This window comes from Trachurus trachurus (assembly GCF_905171665.1).
Source record: "Trachurus trachurus genome assembly, chromosome: 15".
NCBI classification, from domain to species: Eukaryota; Metazoa; Chordata; class Actinopteri; order Carangiformes; family Carangidae; genus Trachurus; species Trachurus trachurus.
In genome coordinates this window covers 25685481-25705051 of record NC_139906.1, presented here as the reverse complement: position 1 = coordinate 25705051, position 19571 = coordinate 25685481, and the positions used below count along the sequence as shown (strand labels likewise).

Genomic DNA, 19571 nt, shown 5'->3' with positions numbered 1-19571 from the left:
CAAGACAGGCTTTATCATATTACAATAGTTTCTGTGATTTAGGCAGTGTATACAGTAGTTAGTTCTAGTTTAATAGCCTAGAGTTTAAGCTGTGGATTACTGCACAGATCACTGAGTCATCCGCCTGTCGTCCTCCGTTCTCACAGATGCCACCTGGCGGTTGTTTTGGCACATTGAGGCTTTTCATTAAAACCTCTTGTCTCGCCAAAGAAAAAAAATGCATGAGTCTTGTGCCGTCTCGCGTGGACCACGCGTGAAGTCCGCAAATTTGAACCAGTAACATCTGTATACTATATGTCTGATATCAAGTATGATGATTAGGGTTGCAAAATTCAGTGAATTTTCAAAGTTGGAAACTTTCCATGGGAATTAACAGGAATATATGGGAATTAACGGGAATAAATCAGAAATTGACAAAATTGAAGGATGGCCCTTAACAAGGAACTTAAATATAGTTGGGGGAAATATATTGTAGCATAATCTTGGCTAAAACAACCAGATTTAATGCAAGTACACTTGAATATCTATGCTATCTATGCTTATTCTGATGGTCAAAAATGTAAGCAACAAGAATTAAAACTTGATAAAGTTCTACTCACAAATCTGTTGAAATGTTTTTTAATTGTATTATTTTGCATGGATGTCTGCTTATGACAAAACAAAATATTTACATTTATGTAAGGATATGATACGGTTTGTTTATACCCCCAATCTCCAGTTAATTCCCATTAATTCCAATAAATTCCAATAATTCCCATGGAAAGTTTCCAATTTGAAATATTTCCAAAATTCCAAAGCTTAACTTCCCATGGAAAGTTTGTGGAAATTTTACGCACCTCTGCAACCCTAATGATTATAAACTTTTTTTTTTTTTTTTTTTGCTAATTCACACCATCCCCTCTCAATGCCAAAGTTCTATTATTCAGTTATGTATTTGTCTCCATGTCTCATTTGAGTTGCCTGTGTAAAAATGCACCTCCCTAGTTGGCCCAGTCGCCTTCATAGTGTGAGTTTGGCAGTAAAATGACCCCCAACCTCAATTGTAAAGGGTCCAGGGTGTTTGAAACCAATCAGCATTAATGAGCTGTGCTGAACTTACAGCAGCTACAGTGCACTGTCTCCATGGTAACCCTTGGGAATATTAGTACAAGGTGGCTCTGCAACATCAACAGAAGGAACTGGGATGTTTGAGTTTGTTGAGTGACAACAACAGTGAAGACACAAAAGACTCACACTGTTAGTCACAGATCAGTCACCAGCCTGTTACAGTTACTGATCAGCTGGACCAGGGACCAAACTCCTGGTGAGACTGCTGGCTGAAACCTAAAGGTGACGTAGCATTAATGGGATTGTAACTGTAATGCAATTACTGTATTTTAATATCTCTCCCTTACATACGTCATTAATGAAAACACAATCACCCATACAGTAACACTGAAACACTTTACTAACTATAATCACTATAATCAAAGCCCTGGCCATCATGACAGGGTTTACTCCATATGCTGATTATCACTCCATCTTAAATAGCCACTCCTGAAGATTTTCTTTCTTTCTTTTGCATTTAATTATAGAGATAAAGCAAAGTACATAAATATATTTAAAATGATGTATACTTTTTTTTTTCTTAATAGGCACATGGAAGATTAGGGATACAAATAAAACATATGGGATATAAGTTGATATGGATATTTATGTAGTATATGTGTTGATATATTTTAACGGATGTTGTATGTTTATTGATACAGATATGTAGTATACTTTAATTACTATAAATATCTTGTGGAAAGATATTAAGTATATATATACGGATATACTGTACTGTACATATTTCCATATAGGCTATATGCTTAATATTTTTCCATATGATATTTATAGTATACTACATATCCGTGTATATATATCATAAACCAAGGGGTGGGATTTTTTTTTTTTTTACGTGCATACTTATTGCATATTATGATTTTATGATGCTTATATCATTTTTTTTGTTTTGTATTTCGTTCGAAATAAAATTCATTCATTCATTTGGTCCATTGTTTACAGACAATAGGTATTTATGCTAACCAGAGATGTCAATTCAAATAAGCTTGAACCTAACTCATATTCAGATCAGCATTGAAGATGAGCTGCAGTAGGTTCCAGCATCAAATTCCTGCTCTTTTCCTGACCCTCTACCTGACAACACCTGCAGTGTGCAGAGTGTTAACTCCACCCGCTTACACTCCATTCATCACACTCAGCTTCACCTGCAAAGACTGTCTGCTGAAGGGATTATCTTTGATTAAACACACTGCTCTGATCTAAGTTGGAGCGCACATATTCTGTTGACACATCCTGCCCAGTGAACGCTGCCATGTCGCTTCGGAGTTCAGATTTGAGGGATAGATTGGTTTACCTGTTGTCCTCTTTCCCTAAAGTCTTGGTTATCTGTCTGGCTGGCAGCTTTTCTCTCTCTTTTGGAACCTGTACAGTTTGTTTGTGTTCAGATATGCCTTGTTCTTCTACAGTATAGAACTCTGCTTCACTTTTCTTGTAGATGCAGACACTGACATCTTACAGATGAGAGTGAAATCATCTGCTATCACTGTCAGTGTAGAGACAGGTGAGAGCTGGAAGAAAAAAACAGCATAAAGTGTCTCTATAAAGTGATGAGACACTTCGGGCAAACACCACTTCCTCATGGAATTCTCTCTTTTTAGGCCCTGCCCAGCATGTGGGTCCAAAACTTGTTGATTGTGAGGGTCATCATCCAGTGACTCCTCTTGTCCTGTGGATGGGGGGATGTTCATCCTGGTAGTGTCCACTCCTGTTAGGTTAGAAATGTCTCATGATATGATCAAATGTGCAGTCCACCACAATGTCTGACCCTGTTCACCAACATACTGTATGTCCCACAGATCTAACCACAGACTTTAGTCACTGTATACTCTGAGCAGTTCACCATTGTTTTGACTGAAACTCCAGCCATGTGTGCTCCAACAATGAGCCCACTGTCAAAGTTACTCAGACCTTTACCTCCTACCACTTTGATCTAAGTTCGGAATCAGCTGGGCCTGCTCAGCATCTTCATACCTGTCACAGAGCCAGGGCCGTTGCTAGAAATTTTGGCCCCCCTTAAAGAATACTAAAGTGGGCCCCTACCCCCTGACTTTTCCTTTTTTATTTTCTTAGACTACGTACAGTATGTATTATCATTTTTTATTTAGCCTACTTTGTTTTGATGCTAATGCAGCATTACTGTGAGTATTGGGCAGAATAAATCAGTCATACAAAGATTAGACTACTGGGTTTTTTTGTGGGCCCCACTGGGCGCTGGGCCCCTAGAATTATCATCACCTTTCTCCCCTATACAACGGCCCTGCACAGAGCACTGACTGGATCTCACTTACTTAATTGTACTATGCACTGTATCTGTAGGTCTGTGTTTGTTATGTTAGAACCCACAGAACTCAGATCTGAACATGGTCTGGGTGCGGACCTGCTCCCCTCACCTCACAACCCTTCATTTCTGATCCTCCGTCCGTAGTTGTATCCTCTAGTGGTTGAGTCTCCAGATCACTGCTCCCTAGATAAACCCTAAGTCTGCATCTATCTCCTTAGAGCGTCTGATTAGCACTACGTCACACAGAGGGGAAGTAATCCCAGTCTGGGCCCAGGAATAGAGCCCTGGGAGTGGCCTTGCCACTGGAGAGACACTCGAGAGCCGCGGCGCATGTGTCCCTAAGTAATCCCTTCTTAAATAGCCCATTGGGCAGCAAGAGAGGGAGGGAGTTAGGTCAGGGGACGTTATACCGTGGGAGCTACGCCAGTCAGTGTCCTGCTATCCCTCGGACACACCACACCAGCTGGAGCAGGAGAGGGATTCGGCCACAGAGAATCTTGGGACTGTAAGAGGACGGTGCTTCCACCAGGATGAACTTTGCTGCCCAGTTATTCTACTCAAGCTACCTGAGCGAACGACTTGAGCGTTTGTACTCGCCTAAGCTTGCGCTGAAGGACGGCGAGGAGAATGACCCCTTCTGGCAGAGGTGGGAACTTCCAACAAGTAGCCCCCAGGATCCCCCAGAGCTCCCCTCTACCTGTACCCATACCGTAGAGACTGATCTGCTCTCTGCCCAGAGTTCAGAGTTAGATCCAACCTCCACATTGACCCCTCCTTCACACCCACCTCGCTTGCAGCCTAACCTAACAGACTTATCCTCAGATCTGAAGAGTCTTCCTCTGCCACCTTCTCCTCAAGAAAGGGAATCAACAAAACAAATCCCTTGTCCTCCTCCTCCTGATGATCATGTTCCCCAGACCTCTATGTCCCCAGCAGGAATGGCCTCCTCCTCTTCCTCTTCCTCCTCCTCCTCCTTGGCTCCAACCCCTTACAGAGGAGATCGACTCCCTACCTTTCAAACCCTCATAGACTTGCTCCTTCGCTTGGTCCTCTACCTTGTTCTCCTCCCAGTTGTGACAGAATTAGAGAAAGAACCAAAAAAATCAAAAGTGACCTTTGGCTTGAAGAGGTAAACTGTTTGTTCAAGAGTAATTTTAGTGAACAGTGTCACTGCTTTGTTCTATATAGAAATAATATCTCATCCAGCGTCAAACAGGGGAGGAAAGTACTCTGTCTGTGTTTATCTTTGAACTATCTTTGAACTTTGAATGTCAAATGGGTTATCTTCAGTTACTTCAGATGAATCTATTTATGTGGTCTTTGTAACATCCAAACGTTCAGGTGTTTGAGGTATTAAAAAATCAGACAGTCTTTGCCTCCTGGCCAGACAGAGTTACAGTAGTTACAGGGATGCTATAGTCATAATACTCTGGTGCAAAGAGACACTTACAGGATAAGAAGCCCTACAGCAGCAAGTTAGGGCATTTAGTCTTTAAAATGACATTAAGAGGTGGTGATAATGTAATGATGACAGTCTGGTGGGTTTTAACATTTTACTCTGTCCTTACTTGTTGTTTTTGTACCTCCAGCCTTTGAGAAAGATTTCTGAGGCTGTTGTGTTGTGGCCCTTGTTGTTGCTCTCAGACCAAAGCATCCTAATCACAGGTGCAGCCTGGGGAGTTTTCTATTCAGAGTCAGGTCATCTGAAAAAGCTGTGGCTGAATAACGGGCAGAGAGTAACTGATAAGTGGAGCAGAGGGCAGTAATGGAGCCAGGAGATGAGGTGAAAGGTCAGCGTATTGTTTATGGCAGATCATTGTGACATAAATAGACTGGGATGTTCTGTGCAGAGTGCCAGCTGCACTCCTATCCTGTAAATCACAAGTTGTTTGGTAATACTGCTCCACCTGGTGGCCCTTTGCAAACCACTCTCATCACTGGGCTGGTGTTACTTTACTCTTCTTAGTTAAAGAGTGAGATTATCAAACCTGCATCATGTCTGGTGGCTACAGTGTTTCTGTTCATACTGAATACAGCTGGCATGGCTCCACTGCACAACCTTATTCAAAGTTTCAAACATAGCTGTTAACCATTTGTGATCTGCTTTAGTGGCTAAGTCACAGGATTAATCTCCAATGGGTGTAATCCTATTATTATATTTCTACTGCGTAGAGGAGCTCCTCATTTACTATGTGGACAGGGAAACAATCAAAAAAGTGCAATGTTTAATTAAGTTTGTGCACTGTCACTAGAGAAATGAAAGCAGAGTTAGGAGAAATGTAACTATTAGAATAAATTGCACTGATTGATTTTTATGATGCCAATATACTGAACTATTATAAATCAAACTGCTCAACCCAAATTACCACTTTAATTCTTGCCTAATATTATTTGTCTCCTAAAATGAGGAGCTGAAAGACCCAATGAATCATAAATTGATTTACAGATATAATCTGAGGGAGTTTAATGGATCTTGTCTGCCAGAGGATGCAGAAAGACATTTTACATCCTGGCTCCTGCCTGAATGGAACAGCTGAGTCTCCTCCTCAGATCTTTCCTCTGCTCTTGAATTTTCCCTCATAAATGTAAAGATAATTTTTTTGTATCAAAATACACATATTCTCTCTGCGCAGAAACAATGAGGATTATAGTTATTTTGCACCTTTTTTTCTTACTTTTTTCTATTCTAATGAATCGTGCCTATATCTTTCCTCACTACCATTTAGCTACTGCAGTGCACAAACAGTATGCATTTCACCATAGCGTACTAGTTTTTAATGCAGACACTGGTTTCCATGGTTTCAATGGGTTTACAGCAAAATTAAGCTGTAAAACCATTTACACTTCGTGTTTTTTCACTAAAGAACTTGAAGCTGCAAAAAAACAGCCGACAACATTCACTCACAACTTCATGCTTTCTCATTTTATTGCATTAACTTGCATCAGCAACACAGGTCTAAGAAAAATTAAACTGCACTCGGTGTTCATCATGGTAAATTATTTATGTAGGAGAGTATCAATTATGCAGGTTGATTGTATCACTGCAGGTGTGTGTGCAGTGAAGATTGTAAAGTTCAGAAAGTTAGTTTAGAAGTTTAGAGTTTACTTTAGAAAATAACTTAAAGGGATACGCCAACATTTTTTTTACCGTGTCTTGCCTCACTCCCGAGTCCATGACCAGCAGATAGACACCATCCTTTCGACTGTGCGTGCAGTAACAAGGGAGATACGGGCAGAGTTGGCGCACCGCTAATTAGCTTAGCTCAAACGCTGGAATGCATAGGTAGTGTTAGCCTGCCTCCACCTTAAAGGAGCATTATCGCAAATACAGCAGTAATAGCATAAAATAAGATGAAATATGCAAAAGATGGGTCGGGGGGAGCCATAACTAAATTTACAAAAAAAATCGCCAACAGTATAGTGTCCGTGGGGCAAATGCAGCATTTGTCTTTGTTATGATCCAAGCCGGCCCGGCGCTTGCTGCGTTAAAATGCACTCGGAACTCGCAAATCCGACCCCCGAACCGGACAAATATGCAACAGTAAGTAATGTAGCAGTGTTAGGCTGCTCACAGTCACTGAATCGCTGGTAGAACACTTTGTCTCCACGTCCCTGTGTCTTTCTTCAGCTGTCCTCTCAGCGTTATTAAGGAGGAGGACGTTTCAGTTGCTGTTGTTGTCGTTGTTGTGGTTGTGCGCGACGTAGAGCTGCCGCTTCCACTAGCGAGTTTTCTTTTTCCCGCGATTGCACGTTCATTCAGCCTGGTGAGGGAGGAGGAAGGGGGAGGGAGAAGGGGGGGGGGGGCTAAACGAGGCTGCTCTCTCTCTCTGACAGCTGCCCACTTGTTTATATCTGATAAGCTCCGCCTGGCTCCATCTAGTGGCCGAATTAAGGATTTGGATTTGCGATAATACTCTTTTAAATCAGCAGAGAAACTCTTCAGCAACTCTAAACGGAAACCGGCGGGCCGATCTTCGTCTCAGAGCTGACAAAACTCTCCGGTAAGGCATCTTGAGCAGTCAAATGCCGGTAACGGGACGAGATTGGTCAAAACGGAGAGTTCAAGCAAAGATGGTTTATTTTGGTTCAAGCTAGCTACATCGAGGGTAGGTTAGCTTCCTATTTCAAAGTAAAAGCACAAATTCTATCGTCATGGTTTTCTGTATGTAAAGGGCAACAGGTGTTTTATTTTGTGAAAGTAACTGGAAGTGCGTTGGTCACAACAGCTAGCTTGAGTAGCGCCGAATTTGTCCTAACAAAATTGAAAACAGCTGGTATTTAGACAAATTAACGACACACTGCTGATCTAAACGACTAAATATATTTACAGAGTTTAGAGCTAAAATGAAATCAGCTTCTGACTGCTGATTTCAGCTTGGGTAGGAGGCAGGCTAACACTACCTATGCACTTCCAGCGTTTGAGCTAAGCTAATTAGCGGTGCGCCTGCCCGTATCTCCCTTGTTACGGCACGCACAGTCGAAAGGATGGTGTCTATCTGCTGGTCATGGACTCGGGAGTGAGGCAAGACACGAAAAAAAAAGTTGGCGTATCCATTTAATTTACCCTCTGTGTATTCATGTTGCTAAAGCAGAGGACAGTATTTTTGAGAACTAAACTATTTGCCTCTGACCTTCTCACCCAGAGAGGAGCTGCGTCTGGGCCCCGGTCAACCTGGAGCCTCTTACAAATGTGGTTCCATCTGTAATGGCACGGCGGGCCGCAGACCCACCCTCATTGAACCAGAGCGGCTGAAGGACTTTGGTGAAGAGGATCTTGTCAACGGGGATGTGAGGGTCTACGACACCAAGGTGGTGGGGGGCGCTGAGATCATGCTCATGGACCCCCCCAAAACAAGAAGAGTCAGCGAGTTCAGGATCATCCCCAGACCTCCGATCCAGTACCTCCGCTTTGAAGACATCAGCGCAGCGGCCTTCAGGATCCAGTCAGGGATACAGAAGACACCCTGCACGGTAGGCTACACTCACACACCCTCAGCTCATTATATTCAGGGACGTGGTGATCTCTGACATCACCTGAGAGCTCTGTCTGGGGTTTAGAATGTGAACAGACGGTGAATCTAATATCTTTTTCTTTTTTTTTCTTAATATCTTTTTATTGAGAGTTTTTTTTTTATGGGGGTATACATTTAGTTTCAAAGAGAAAAAAAAAGTGACAGAACAAGTTGAGGACAGGGAGTAGGCTATCTTATACAGCTCCAAATTCATTCAAGAAATAAATAGAAAAATAAATACCTTCCCCGCCTCCACAGTTTATCATCCCCCAAACATTCTCAATCTCATATGCACCCACCCACCTCCCACAGAGCAAAAAGAGAAAACAAAGAGGAAAAACACAATCGTTTAAGTAAATACATAATAAAAATGAAAAGGCTCTTGTAAATAAATACCTTAAAAAAAAGATAAAAGCAAATTAGCCCCATAGCTTCCCCTCATAATACTTTGATACAGCATCCTACACCTTCACATAGTCAAACAATTACGACAGGGCTGGTAAATCCCAAATACACACAGTGTGGTCTACCTTGGCAGAGACCACATTTCATACATAACGGGACGTTACTCCCAATCCAAAACCATGTCACTATCACTCAAACCATAGCAGATAGAAAAGAACACCACATATTTTCATATTGGTCCACAGAGTTTGTGTTACAGTATATGACTCTTTCCAGTTTTGCTACTTTGGTGAGTACATTGAACCTGTCTTGGATAGTAGGAGCTGAAGTGTTTTTCCATTGACAAAATAATAACTTTTTATCAACTGTGAAGGCTATTGAAGTGAATCAAATATCTATGTTTGTCGGTTAGAGATGAAAGCATCTTGCTTTTGACTGGTTATAAAGAATCAGTGTCTTATTAGAAATAGGGAGGGGAGATACAATACACACACAACCTGCTAGAACCAGTGACATCAGAACACAGTTCACATTACAAGAACGTATAGAACATTGAAAATAATAAATGTTCTAATATCTCTAATATGCAGTACTCCAGACTGTCCAAACAGTATGGGATGGAGATCTACCTGAAGAAGGAGCATCTGCACTACACAGGCTCAGTGAAGGAGAGAGGAGTCCTCTACCTGCTCACCTCCCTCACACAGGTAAGACAAGAGAGAGGTGTGTGATCTACCCTCTGTTTGTACTGACACACATTAACATTCGTCTTGTGTTAGCTTTCTCTTCTCTTGGTTACATTGTTAGGCTTCATTATCCATGGAAATGTTATTTGTTGTATTTCTGGTGTGGGCCCCTTTGTCAGTATACCCATCGTCTTCAATTTAAAATGGTAAATGGTAAATTATATAGCACTTTTCTAGTCACTTGGACCACTCAAAGCGCTTTACACTGTTTTAGTCGCATTCACCCTTTCAGACATTCATACAGCGCTAGGCACAGCGCGGGAATCTAACCATCCACACACATTCTTACAATTTGTGTTAGGGTCGGTTCTGACCCGAGTCTTAAATCAGCTGTAAAACACAGTAAAAACAATGATTTATCATTCCATTTGTTTCTCATACGTTGTTAGGTTCCTTGTCCATGAAAAGGTTGGTGTTGCACTTATGATTTCAGTTTGAACTCTCATTATTGTTCTTTTTGTTATAACCGGGTCAAAACCGACCCTAAAAACACAAATGTCATCATTTTAATCGGAGCATTTTAGAAGTTTGTGAAAAAAAAGTTTAAATATAGGTTCCTGACAAAGACAAAAGGCCTTGATGCAATAAACAAATGTATGTGGTACTTTTATGCCTTAAAAACCTAAAAACATGTCGTGACTCTAACACAAGAGGAAGATAAACTGACCCCTTCTGACCAGTTGTGAGAAATATAGTGCCAGTGTGAGAAGCAGTAGCTTGTGAATGTGTCCGTTTGCATGTGCACTGTGTCTATGAACACGCTTGAAACTAGGAAATCAGACAAACTACCATGTAATTCCTCTTTGTAGTAAAAGTCTTTTTCAGTTGATGGTTTGTTGGATAGAAGTGAACCATCAGTGTTCCTCTGTCCACGTCCCTCCAGGAGCAGCAGAGGAAGGGTGTGATCGTGGCCACAGACTGTAACTTCTCCATGGCCGTGGCTCACCACGCGGTGGAGCTGAAGATCCCCATGTTCGTCATCATGCCGTCGTGCTGCTCCTCTCCTCGCCTTAGGATCTACAGAGACTACGGCGCCATGGTCATCTCCTACGGGAGCACGGGCCGGGATTCCCAAAACCACGCCCGCCATCTTGCCAAAGAGAACGGATACCTTTATGTGGAAGAGTCAGTCCCTCTAACATTGACCTTGACATGTGACCTAGTTTTGGTTTGCAGTGGCCATGGTGCACGACAGTGGCTGTTGCATGATGGAGCACCATTTCAATAGTCAGTCCAAGTCTGGAACAAATCTAACTACACTATTTTTAAATTCACGTACATCTTTTATAATCTGTGTTTCACCTGCGTTATACAAATGTAATTTGAAATGAGAGATTTCACTGCACACGATTGAGTTTGTCTGGAAGAAAAAGCTCAGGTGTGACTAACAACATTAGTTCCCAGCCACTTCCTGTAAGTAAGTCAGTCTGCGTCAGTTAGTGTCTCAGTAAACAATGAGACAAGTCAAAACTTCTCTCCATGAACAGGTTTATTCTCCTGTCACTGTGGAAGCATCCCATCACTCTACAACACTGTACATGCATTAGACAGTGTTATAGCTTACAGCTTACAGAAATGTCTTCTTCAAGCAGAAACAAATGACACACAGGTGCCATAGACTTATTACCAGACCAAGTAAATCTGTGGCAGCAAAACCCCAAGAGGAGCATTTATTTCTTATGAATCCAACTTTTAATTGGTAAAGACTTTAGAACTGTTGTTGCTCTTCTTCTCTACTGAACATAGTTACATTTCCATAGTGGCTGGAGTAAACTCAATCTGAAGAACCATTTCATACAAACGCAGCTGTAGCATACACTGAACTGCACTGATTATGTTACACTAAGGTTTTTTTTATCATTATTATTATTTATTTGCACCATAACAATCTGTCACAATTACAAAAACTAAAATGAAACAAGTGAGTGCGGGAGAGGTTAAAAACCCTATATGGGCTTATACAAATACCACCCCAAAAAACGCAGATTCAAAAACAGTTCAAGTGTAAAATGACTGCGCATGAGTGGGTGAGCATGTATAGATGATGATGATCCAATGATAATTATACTAGGAAAAGAAACTACTGGGAGTCTTGATATATCAGACAGGCCTTCAGTCTGGACTTAAAGTTAATCAGGGATGAAGATATTTTACTAAATGAAGATGAGAATTCCAAAGTGAAGAATCTCTGTAAGCTAAAGAAAACTGACTGTGGGGAGGATGAAGTTTATCAGTGTGTCTTGTATTGTAAGAATGAACCGGAGAGTTAATTGTAAAGATTTCATTGACAGTTTTGGGAAGCAAATGTGTAAGATTAATATATTTAAATAATTATGCAAGGTTACTTTTAAATACTGTAATGTAAGCTGGGGAGAAGCTGAAATCATATTTCTGGAGTGGATTTCTTCTCTCATCTGTATCTGTGCAGAGAAACAGGGATGGGACAGGGACTTTTAGGTCTGCTGACCATCAGGACGCTCTGCAGCCCTTCACATCATCTGCTCTTCTTTCTTTCTCCCTCCTCCAGAGATGAAAGTGCAGAGTATTTGGCCGGACTGGGCACCGTGGGCATGGAAATCTATGAACAAGTGCACAAACTGGATGCAGTGGTTGTTCCTGCGGCTGGACAGTACGGTCTACTGGCTGGCACCGCTGCAGCCATCAAACACCTCAACTCACAGACTCTTATCATAGTAGGTGGATGCAGAGATTCTCTGACCGATGTCCATCCAAGTCATTTTCATTCTGCTTTGAGCTCCTTAATAAGATAAATGTGTTTGAAGTACTGTATTCTGCCTTGACCCACTCTCTGCCTACAGCTGTTTGCTCTATTTACACTGGGTGAACAGATCAACCCTCTGCTTTTATTTACCATCATAAAGAAATTTCTGCCAAGCTTGGTCCAAGACTGAGCAGTATGAAATGCAACATGATGGCTGATGAAGGCTACCAGTCTTCCCTAATGTTTCACAGTCACTGATGTTGGTATGGCAGCTGTTACATCCCAGTGGGCAGGATGCTGCAGGTCTGTAGACAGGGTAGAACTGATAGGATTTCCATCAGACTGGTGGTGAAACAAAGGTGAACATCTAGAGTGTCTACACAGAGTAACATGGACTTGTAACTGAGCCCACTTCCTTCAACAGGGAGTGGAACCAGAAGGTTTCCCTCTGCTGCTACAGTCTCTGAAAACAGACAATCCAGTCAAAGACATCCACAGCAACCCTAATAAGAAACTCTATGGAGGTCAGTTCTGCACCATGTTTCCTGTGTCCTCCGGTAGCAGACCTGTACAAAGTAGTAGCATAATGTTAAAGGAGACATATTCTGCCCCTTTTCCACAAATTAAAATAGTTCCCAGGTGTCTTAAAGACATTTCTGTGACATGCTTTGGTCAAAATACCTCAAGGATCAAACATCACAGCTCTTTTCATCCTCTCAAAACAGCCCTGTCAGTGCCTGTCCCTTTAAATGCAAATCAACCACTTTTGCTCACCCTGAGGTTTCTCCAATTTTTCCCTGTTAAAAGGGTTTTCCCAGAGTTTTTCCTCAGTGGATGTGAGGGTCTAAGGGCAGAGGATGTTGTTATGATGCTATGTAAAGCCCTTTGAGACAAACTGTTTGTAAAAATGGGCTATGCAAACCACCATCTACCATCAAATTCAAAAACATAATTGTCAGACAATCGTGGGAACAGCTCATAAAACCAGATGGATTTCAACCTAGGGAGCCTGAAAATTACATATTTTTTTGTCAATTCTCACGTTTTGGTGGCCCGGAAGGCAAGACAAACACCCAAATATATGTTAAAGAGTCTTCAAAAAGTGATATTTCCATAATATGTCCCCTTAAACACTGGTTTGTCATCTTCCCTGTTAGAAAACCACCTGTCTCTGTTAATTCTCTCCTGTCATTACTAAACACTGTGTCTGCTCTCAGATCTCATGGAGCATTCTCTGGGTGTCAACACCTTCCAACTCGCAAAGAAACTAGTAGATAAAGTCATCACTGTCAGGTGCAGCACCTTCACACCTCTCAGCTTCTCTTGATAGCCGCTGTGCAATCATCCACCTTTCCATCTTACCTTTTGAATTTCTTGGCATTTCATATCAGAAACTGACTTCCATTCAGTTTGAACTCTTTTGTATTTCTGCTGCAGTGAGGAAGACTCTCTGGTGGCAATGCTGCGGTTCCAGGAGTTCGAACGCTCCACTGTAGATACAGAGGGAGCCATGGGATTGGCTGCCATCCTGGCTGGACAACTGCCAGAGCTGAGAGGCAAAAGGTTGGTCACGTTTGTTCATGTAATACTTCCTCTGAGCTTTATGTGAACGTTGACTTCACCCGTATCTGTTTGGAGAGGTCAGAGAACGCATCTTCAGAAGAACCAACAAGTTAAAAATCCTTTATATCACTGTAAAAATGTAGAACCTGAGGGCTGAGATAGTTTTTATCGCTCACAATTTGGCAATAAAGCAATATCAGCAGTGCTAATGGGTTTGGCTGCAGATCAAACCAGATTCCCTGTGTGTTTCTGCTGCAGGGTGGCTGTAGTGGTGAGCAGCGCTAACATGGAGCTGGAGCTGGTGAGGCAGTGTGTGGACCGAGCCCTGGTGTTGGACGACCGGGTCAGTAAGTTCTCCGTGCAGCTGGGAGAATGGCCAGGAGACATGGCCAGGCTGTTGGACGTCCTGTCCAGAGAGGACGTCAGGTAGGCTCAGGCAGCACCCGGGCCATTTTAAAAAGCTTTGTTGTTCTCTCCACTTCCTGCGGCTCCAATCTGTTTTATGTTTAATGTCTCTGCTCCCTCCGTCTATTTCCTCCCAGGTTGTTGGACATCTGCCATCGGAGACACAGTGAGAAGTCAGAACTCTTCAAGGCAAAGGTAGGCGACTAATCTGTCCTCTTCACCTCCGTCTTCCTCTTTCTCCTCTCCAATCCACTCATCTGCTTTTCCTCCACTGCCTTAGAACTCTTGGCTTGGAGTTAGCAGTGAGTTGGTGGCACGTAGAAGGTCCAAATATAGAGAGGGCAAAATATAGAGAGGACAAAATAAAGCCTAGATGGTATCTTGCTTACATTGCAAGAAAAAAATCTTCCACAGTCAAATATTGCACCCTTCCTATGGTAAACACGAGAAAAGAATCTATTTAACTGTTTGAAAAAAAGCTGCAAATAGTATGAACTAAAATCCATTCATCTGTAGTATATCAGATGTTTTATTAATGACATAGGGACATTTATGATTGCAGGTGATTGTCTATTAGAACATCATAAAAACCTTGATAATTTACTAATGGATTGCCAATATTCCCAGATGCATTATTATTCTTTTCTGCATTACCAAATAGAAAACATAAACATATTAACAGATGATTAATTATCCATTAATAACTAGATAATTACAAAGTGTTTAAAAAATTTATTTTACAAAAATTTGGACCCCGTCCCCAACCCCCTTTTATTTTAAACAAAACTACTTCTCCACATTAAAGAACTATTGCTCAGTTCTATACAGCCTTGGTCTGTTTACCTGGTGACTGATGTTAGCCCTACATGAAGATACATTTTAGCTTTTACCAGCATCCTGTTAATGTGATTTGTGGACACATTTCCGGAGTTAGTCTCATGCATTCAAAGCTTATTTTCCTTAAACTAAATTAAATGGAGAAAAAAAAGCTATGCTATAAAATTAATGGAACTCTTAAATTGCCTTGGAAACTAATAGAATTGTCTCATTATCTCCTGCTCTGCATTATTACCTTTGCAATCTGACAAATTGACATTGTGCTGTTAATTCACCAGCGGTGTCAAAAGGTGAAAGTTGCTGTGTAATCAACTGGCAATGTGCCCTGATTCTATTGTGTGTGTTACATCAGAGGACTAACTGTGTGTGTATGTGTGTGTGCTAACAGGTGGAGTGTGTAGTGGAAACCAGGGATAAGTCACAGAGCGCTCAGCTACGCAAGACGCTGAGCGACCGCTACCCTTCTATATGCTGGCTGGACCGGTGATCCAGCATCATCTTCAACACAAACTATTTACCATAGGAAAAAAAAAAAGAGGAAGTGACATACTCATTAACTGTAAAACAACTTGCAAACACATACACTACTATCATTAATGAACTGTGTTAAATAACACTCATAAAGAAAATGACTGTTCAGCAAAACTAATACAAAAAGCCTTGAGATTATAGAGCAAATATTATTCATATTACTCTTATTAATTATGCTGCTGTTTTTGTTTGATCATGGCACCCTTTAATTAGAATAAAGTGGTTAGACTGCATTCAGAGGATGAATATACAGTAGATCTTATAGATCACCATTAATCACAGAGCATGACTCACACACTGAAGAGACAGGCCAAGTCCTGCTGTGGTCTCCTTCAACAGGAAGTCCACTCCACAAAGATCCATAAAACAGCAACACAAAGTTCTATTTTTCCATCCATAATGTTTTTAAACGGTTGTATATATTTCTGTATTTATACTGTCTGGAGGTGGTAGTGTCAGTACAAATGTATTAATAAGAAATAAAACTGGACTAACTCTGTGACCTGTCCTGATTCTTTGGTGACTCCTTGACATTCTACTACAGTGAACGGTCAGTTAGTAAAAGGGTTATAATACAGGATGTGAAAGTGTGTTGCTGCTACGTTATCTATCCCTGATTAATGGCTGGAGACGGCTCTAGTGGAGACTGTTTAAGACAGGCTAATGCTCTTAAGTTCATAAGCAGAGGACAACGTGACCCCATCTTACTGCACCAGCCTCATCAAGACGACGTCACACTGTTTACCTGTGTTACACAAAAACATTGTGTTGAATGCAAAATTGCAATAGCCTACCTAGTAATTCCACCACAGCAGTTGGACTAGTTGTGCTAGAGCTTGACCCAACTGACTCATTCAAGGCTCAGATGAATGAGATTATGTGAGAAATGTCACATGATAGAATACAGTAACTGTCAGTGGACAGTTACTGGAAATCCGAAGTTTGAATCATTTACAGTCTTTGTCAAAAGTAGCAGAGATGTATGAGTCATTAAAAATATAGATCTGCATACTATAAAAAAACAAATCAAAAGTCCTTATATCCTGGTGTAGGCCTACTTACTGCCAACAGCTTTCTCTGTGATCCCAGCACATTCCTGTGCATCTTCTGTCTCTGGTAAATGTCTGCAGTGTGACTTTATGAGACTTAGATTTACATGTATATTACATCTACTCTTTATCTGAAGGGACTCAAGTCAAGCTGTGGTAAAGTGGCAGAGAATCCACATCCACTCCCTTCATCACATGTAAAACTGTGAAGTGCAGCAGGCCTGGTGTGATCATGTGACCTCAGACATGAACTAATAGAGCACAACACTGACTTTCTGTTTTATATCCCAACACATCAGATATGAAATCAATGAAAACACATGTGTTCATAGAGTGAGCTACAACTGATGCTGTATTTCTTGGTGAATGTGTTTTTGTGACTATGTCACACTTTGAAACTGTAGGAAGTAAAAAGATGACTGATCACTGTGTTGTTTCCCTCCACTATTCCATTTGCTTTAGTGCTCTGTTTGTAATTTGGTTCGCAATATAATGAGAGAAAAATTCTAATGATTTAGTAATCAAAAATGTTTGTGAACATTGATTATCCAGCATCACAACAGGCTGACTTCACCTTGTGAGTAGGACTTAGACTCACACAGACGCATGAGGTGAAAACAAAACCAACCTCACTGTTACATCCAAACAAATGAAAAATGACACAGCAGTGCACACGCCATGTAGTTTGCCAGTCATGTTTTATTTTGCTGTATTAATATAAAGAAATTCCCATCTTCACAGCACTGCAGTATGAGAAAGGCCAATGTGGATTTACACACAGCTAGCAGCAGCTCTTTTTCTCTTCATGAGGCTGGTGACAGCTCACCATCTGCAGCCAACCTGTCTGACATTATGTTCATCACACAAGCTGAGAAAATACCCCCCCACCCCCCACCCACCTGGACTGAATGTAAACATTATGAGATACAGAAAAAATTGCATCAAAGATTCACCTTGGTCATTCCAAAGTGAATCTTTGATTAAATATTTTTGTATGAAATCAAGTCCACAAGTAAAACTCAATGATTCTGTTAATAGCATAATTAATAAAATATTTTAATATCATCTGTAAAATACCAGTTATCTTTCTGTAATGTCTATAGAAAATCTATGGAATGAAACAGAGTTGTCAGTCCATTTTATCACAGGAAATTGTAAAACCCATGATAATAGTGTTTCTATCAAAGTTACGTCTCCACTTCAATATCTTTAGTGTTAAAATAAAAGGCTCAGGGTTCTTCATCCATGAGTTGGTCCCTTGGTAGGATTTCACATCACAGGGAGAGACAGTGGAAGAAGAAAAGGCACAATGAAGGAACCCATTGATTTTTGAAGCTCAGCTTGTGCAGGGTGTTTCCTCCTCGGGCCCCTGCTGCTGGCATCAGTGCTGTTTGGGGCGCTTGGGGTCGTACTTGATGAGCAGGCCGAGGGAGGCGAAGCCAAACAGCAAGGTCTGGAACACCCACAGGAACCGAGTGCCCATGCCGTTGATACCTTTGTCACTGCAGGGGTGTGGAGAACAAACAAAGAGCCTGTAATGATGCTCCATTCAGTACAAGTTGCCATTAAAACCTTCAACAATAAACTCCAATGATGAAATAGCAAAGAACTTTTAAATACATTTCAGGTTTTCATACGATACAAAGAGAAGACAGGACAAATTAATTCAAAAATAACTCATTTACGGCTTTCATAATGCTCCAAGTAATAACACACTTGTGTCTGGATTTTGGTTCGTTTACACTGACACACAGTGAAAAGTGTGTCTGATATTTATTTTAAAGGTATAATATGTAGGAATTACCCCCATCTAGCAGTGCGGTTGCATATCGGAAGTTAACGTACTCTTGATGTTGCATTCACGTGAAATCGGGCAGACGTCAGACAGACAACAGACGCTGCATGTAACAGGATAAACAAGCGTCTATGTAAACAAGTGGTCCGCCAGCACGAGGCAAAACAATACAGGCGTGACAATATGTTGTCATGGTGATGTCGTATTGTTTACCTGACCCACGTTTTACCGTCTTTCTCTCATCGAGTAAAATGACATCGGGTTGGTTTGCCGACGGCCGTCTGCCTGACTGCACCTGAATGCAACACCAGTGCCTCCGTCCTTCCTCACACTACACAGTGGTGACAGTTTTAACAGGCGCTACCTGGAAAATTTTCTCCCCGAGCCGACAGCTCCGCTGAGTTTCTGTGGTTACCTACAGTTACGCTGCCACTCAACATAAAAAAATGGCGATGCAACATGGCCGCCTCGGTTCGGTGCGTCGCCCACTTATGTATTTGTAACGACTTGTAACAACTCATTCTAAGGTACGAGAAAACTTTCATTTGTATGCGGGTGTGATTCCACTTCAGTGAAATACGTATAATGAAAGCAATATTTGATTTTTTCTAATAAAAAGCCAAATAAGTTACACACTGGGGCTTTAAGGCTTGAAAAATGGGAATAAAACTGATGAACAGCCCCAGAATAACAAGAGGATGATGGGAGCAGGTTTATAAGACATAGCTTACACTGCCCTCTGGTGGACAATTAGATTCTTGTCATTCTTTTTTTTTTTTTTTTTTTTACAATTTATTTATTAACATTTTTTCCATACAGTTTACAGCATCAGTAACAGCAGTAGTACTTCAAATGCCACCCAAACCCACCCCCCTCCCAAATCAGACCCATAGGCCAACTCTTGCCTTAATCCCTAATAATAATAATAATAATAATAATAATGATGAAAAATAAATAAATAATATAATAATAGTAAAAAAGGATAATAATGACAGTAGTAATAAAGTAGATGATAGATAAATACAGTACTGAAGTAAATAATAGAAAAATAAATTCAAACCATAAAAAAATATAAAGAAAGTACAAAGCACAGTAAATTACATTCAGCAAAGGTCATGATA

At 41.1% G+C, this 19571-nt stretch overlaps 2 protein-coding genes across 3 annotated transcripts in view; one reads left to right on the top strand and one right to left on the bottom strand.

Annotated features, from left to right (window-relative positions):
* Nucleotides 1-3826: 3826 nt before the first annotated feature.
* On the top strand, nucleotides 3827-15993 carry LOC310998446 (L-threonine ammonia-lyase). The gene is made up of 11 exons (XM_083988489.1): nucleotides 3827-4031; nucleotides 8029-8356; nucleotides 9393-9509; nucleotides 10432-10673; nucleotides 12076-12241; nucleotides 12695-12794; nucleotides 13488-13563; nucleotides 13708-13833; nucleotides 14092-14259; nucleotides 14376-14433; nucleotides 15464-15993. Exons 1-11 carry the CDS (start codon nucleotides 3916-3918, stop codon nucleotides 15560-15562), a joined length of 1596 nt encoding a protein of 531 aa, XP_083844615.1. The 5' UTR covers nucleotides 3827-3915; the 3' UTR covers nucleotides 15563-15993.
* Nucleotides 15994-17336: 1343 nt separating this feature from the next.
* Nucleotides 17337-19571, bottom strand: part of tmem254 (transmembrane protein 254) — a 312289-nt gene continuing 310054 nt past the window's right edge. For both annotated transcript variants that reach the window (XM_083988018.1, XM_083988017.1), the window contains exon 5: nucleotides 17337-18157. In XM_083988018.1, the coding sequence (XP_083844144.1) occupies nucleotides 18037-18157 (121 nt within the window). In that variant the 3' untranslated portion in view covers nucleotides 17337-18036. The remainder of the gene's footprint in view (nucleotides 18158-19571) is intronic.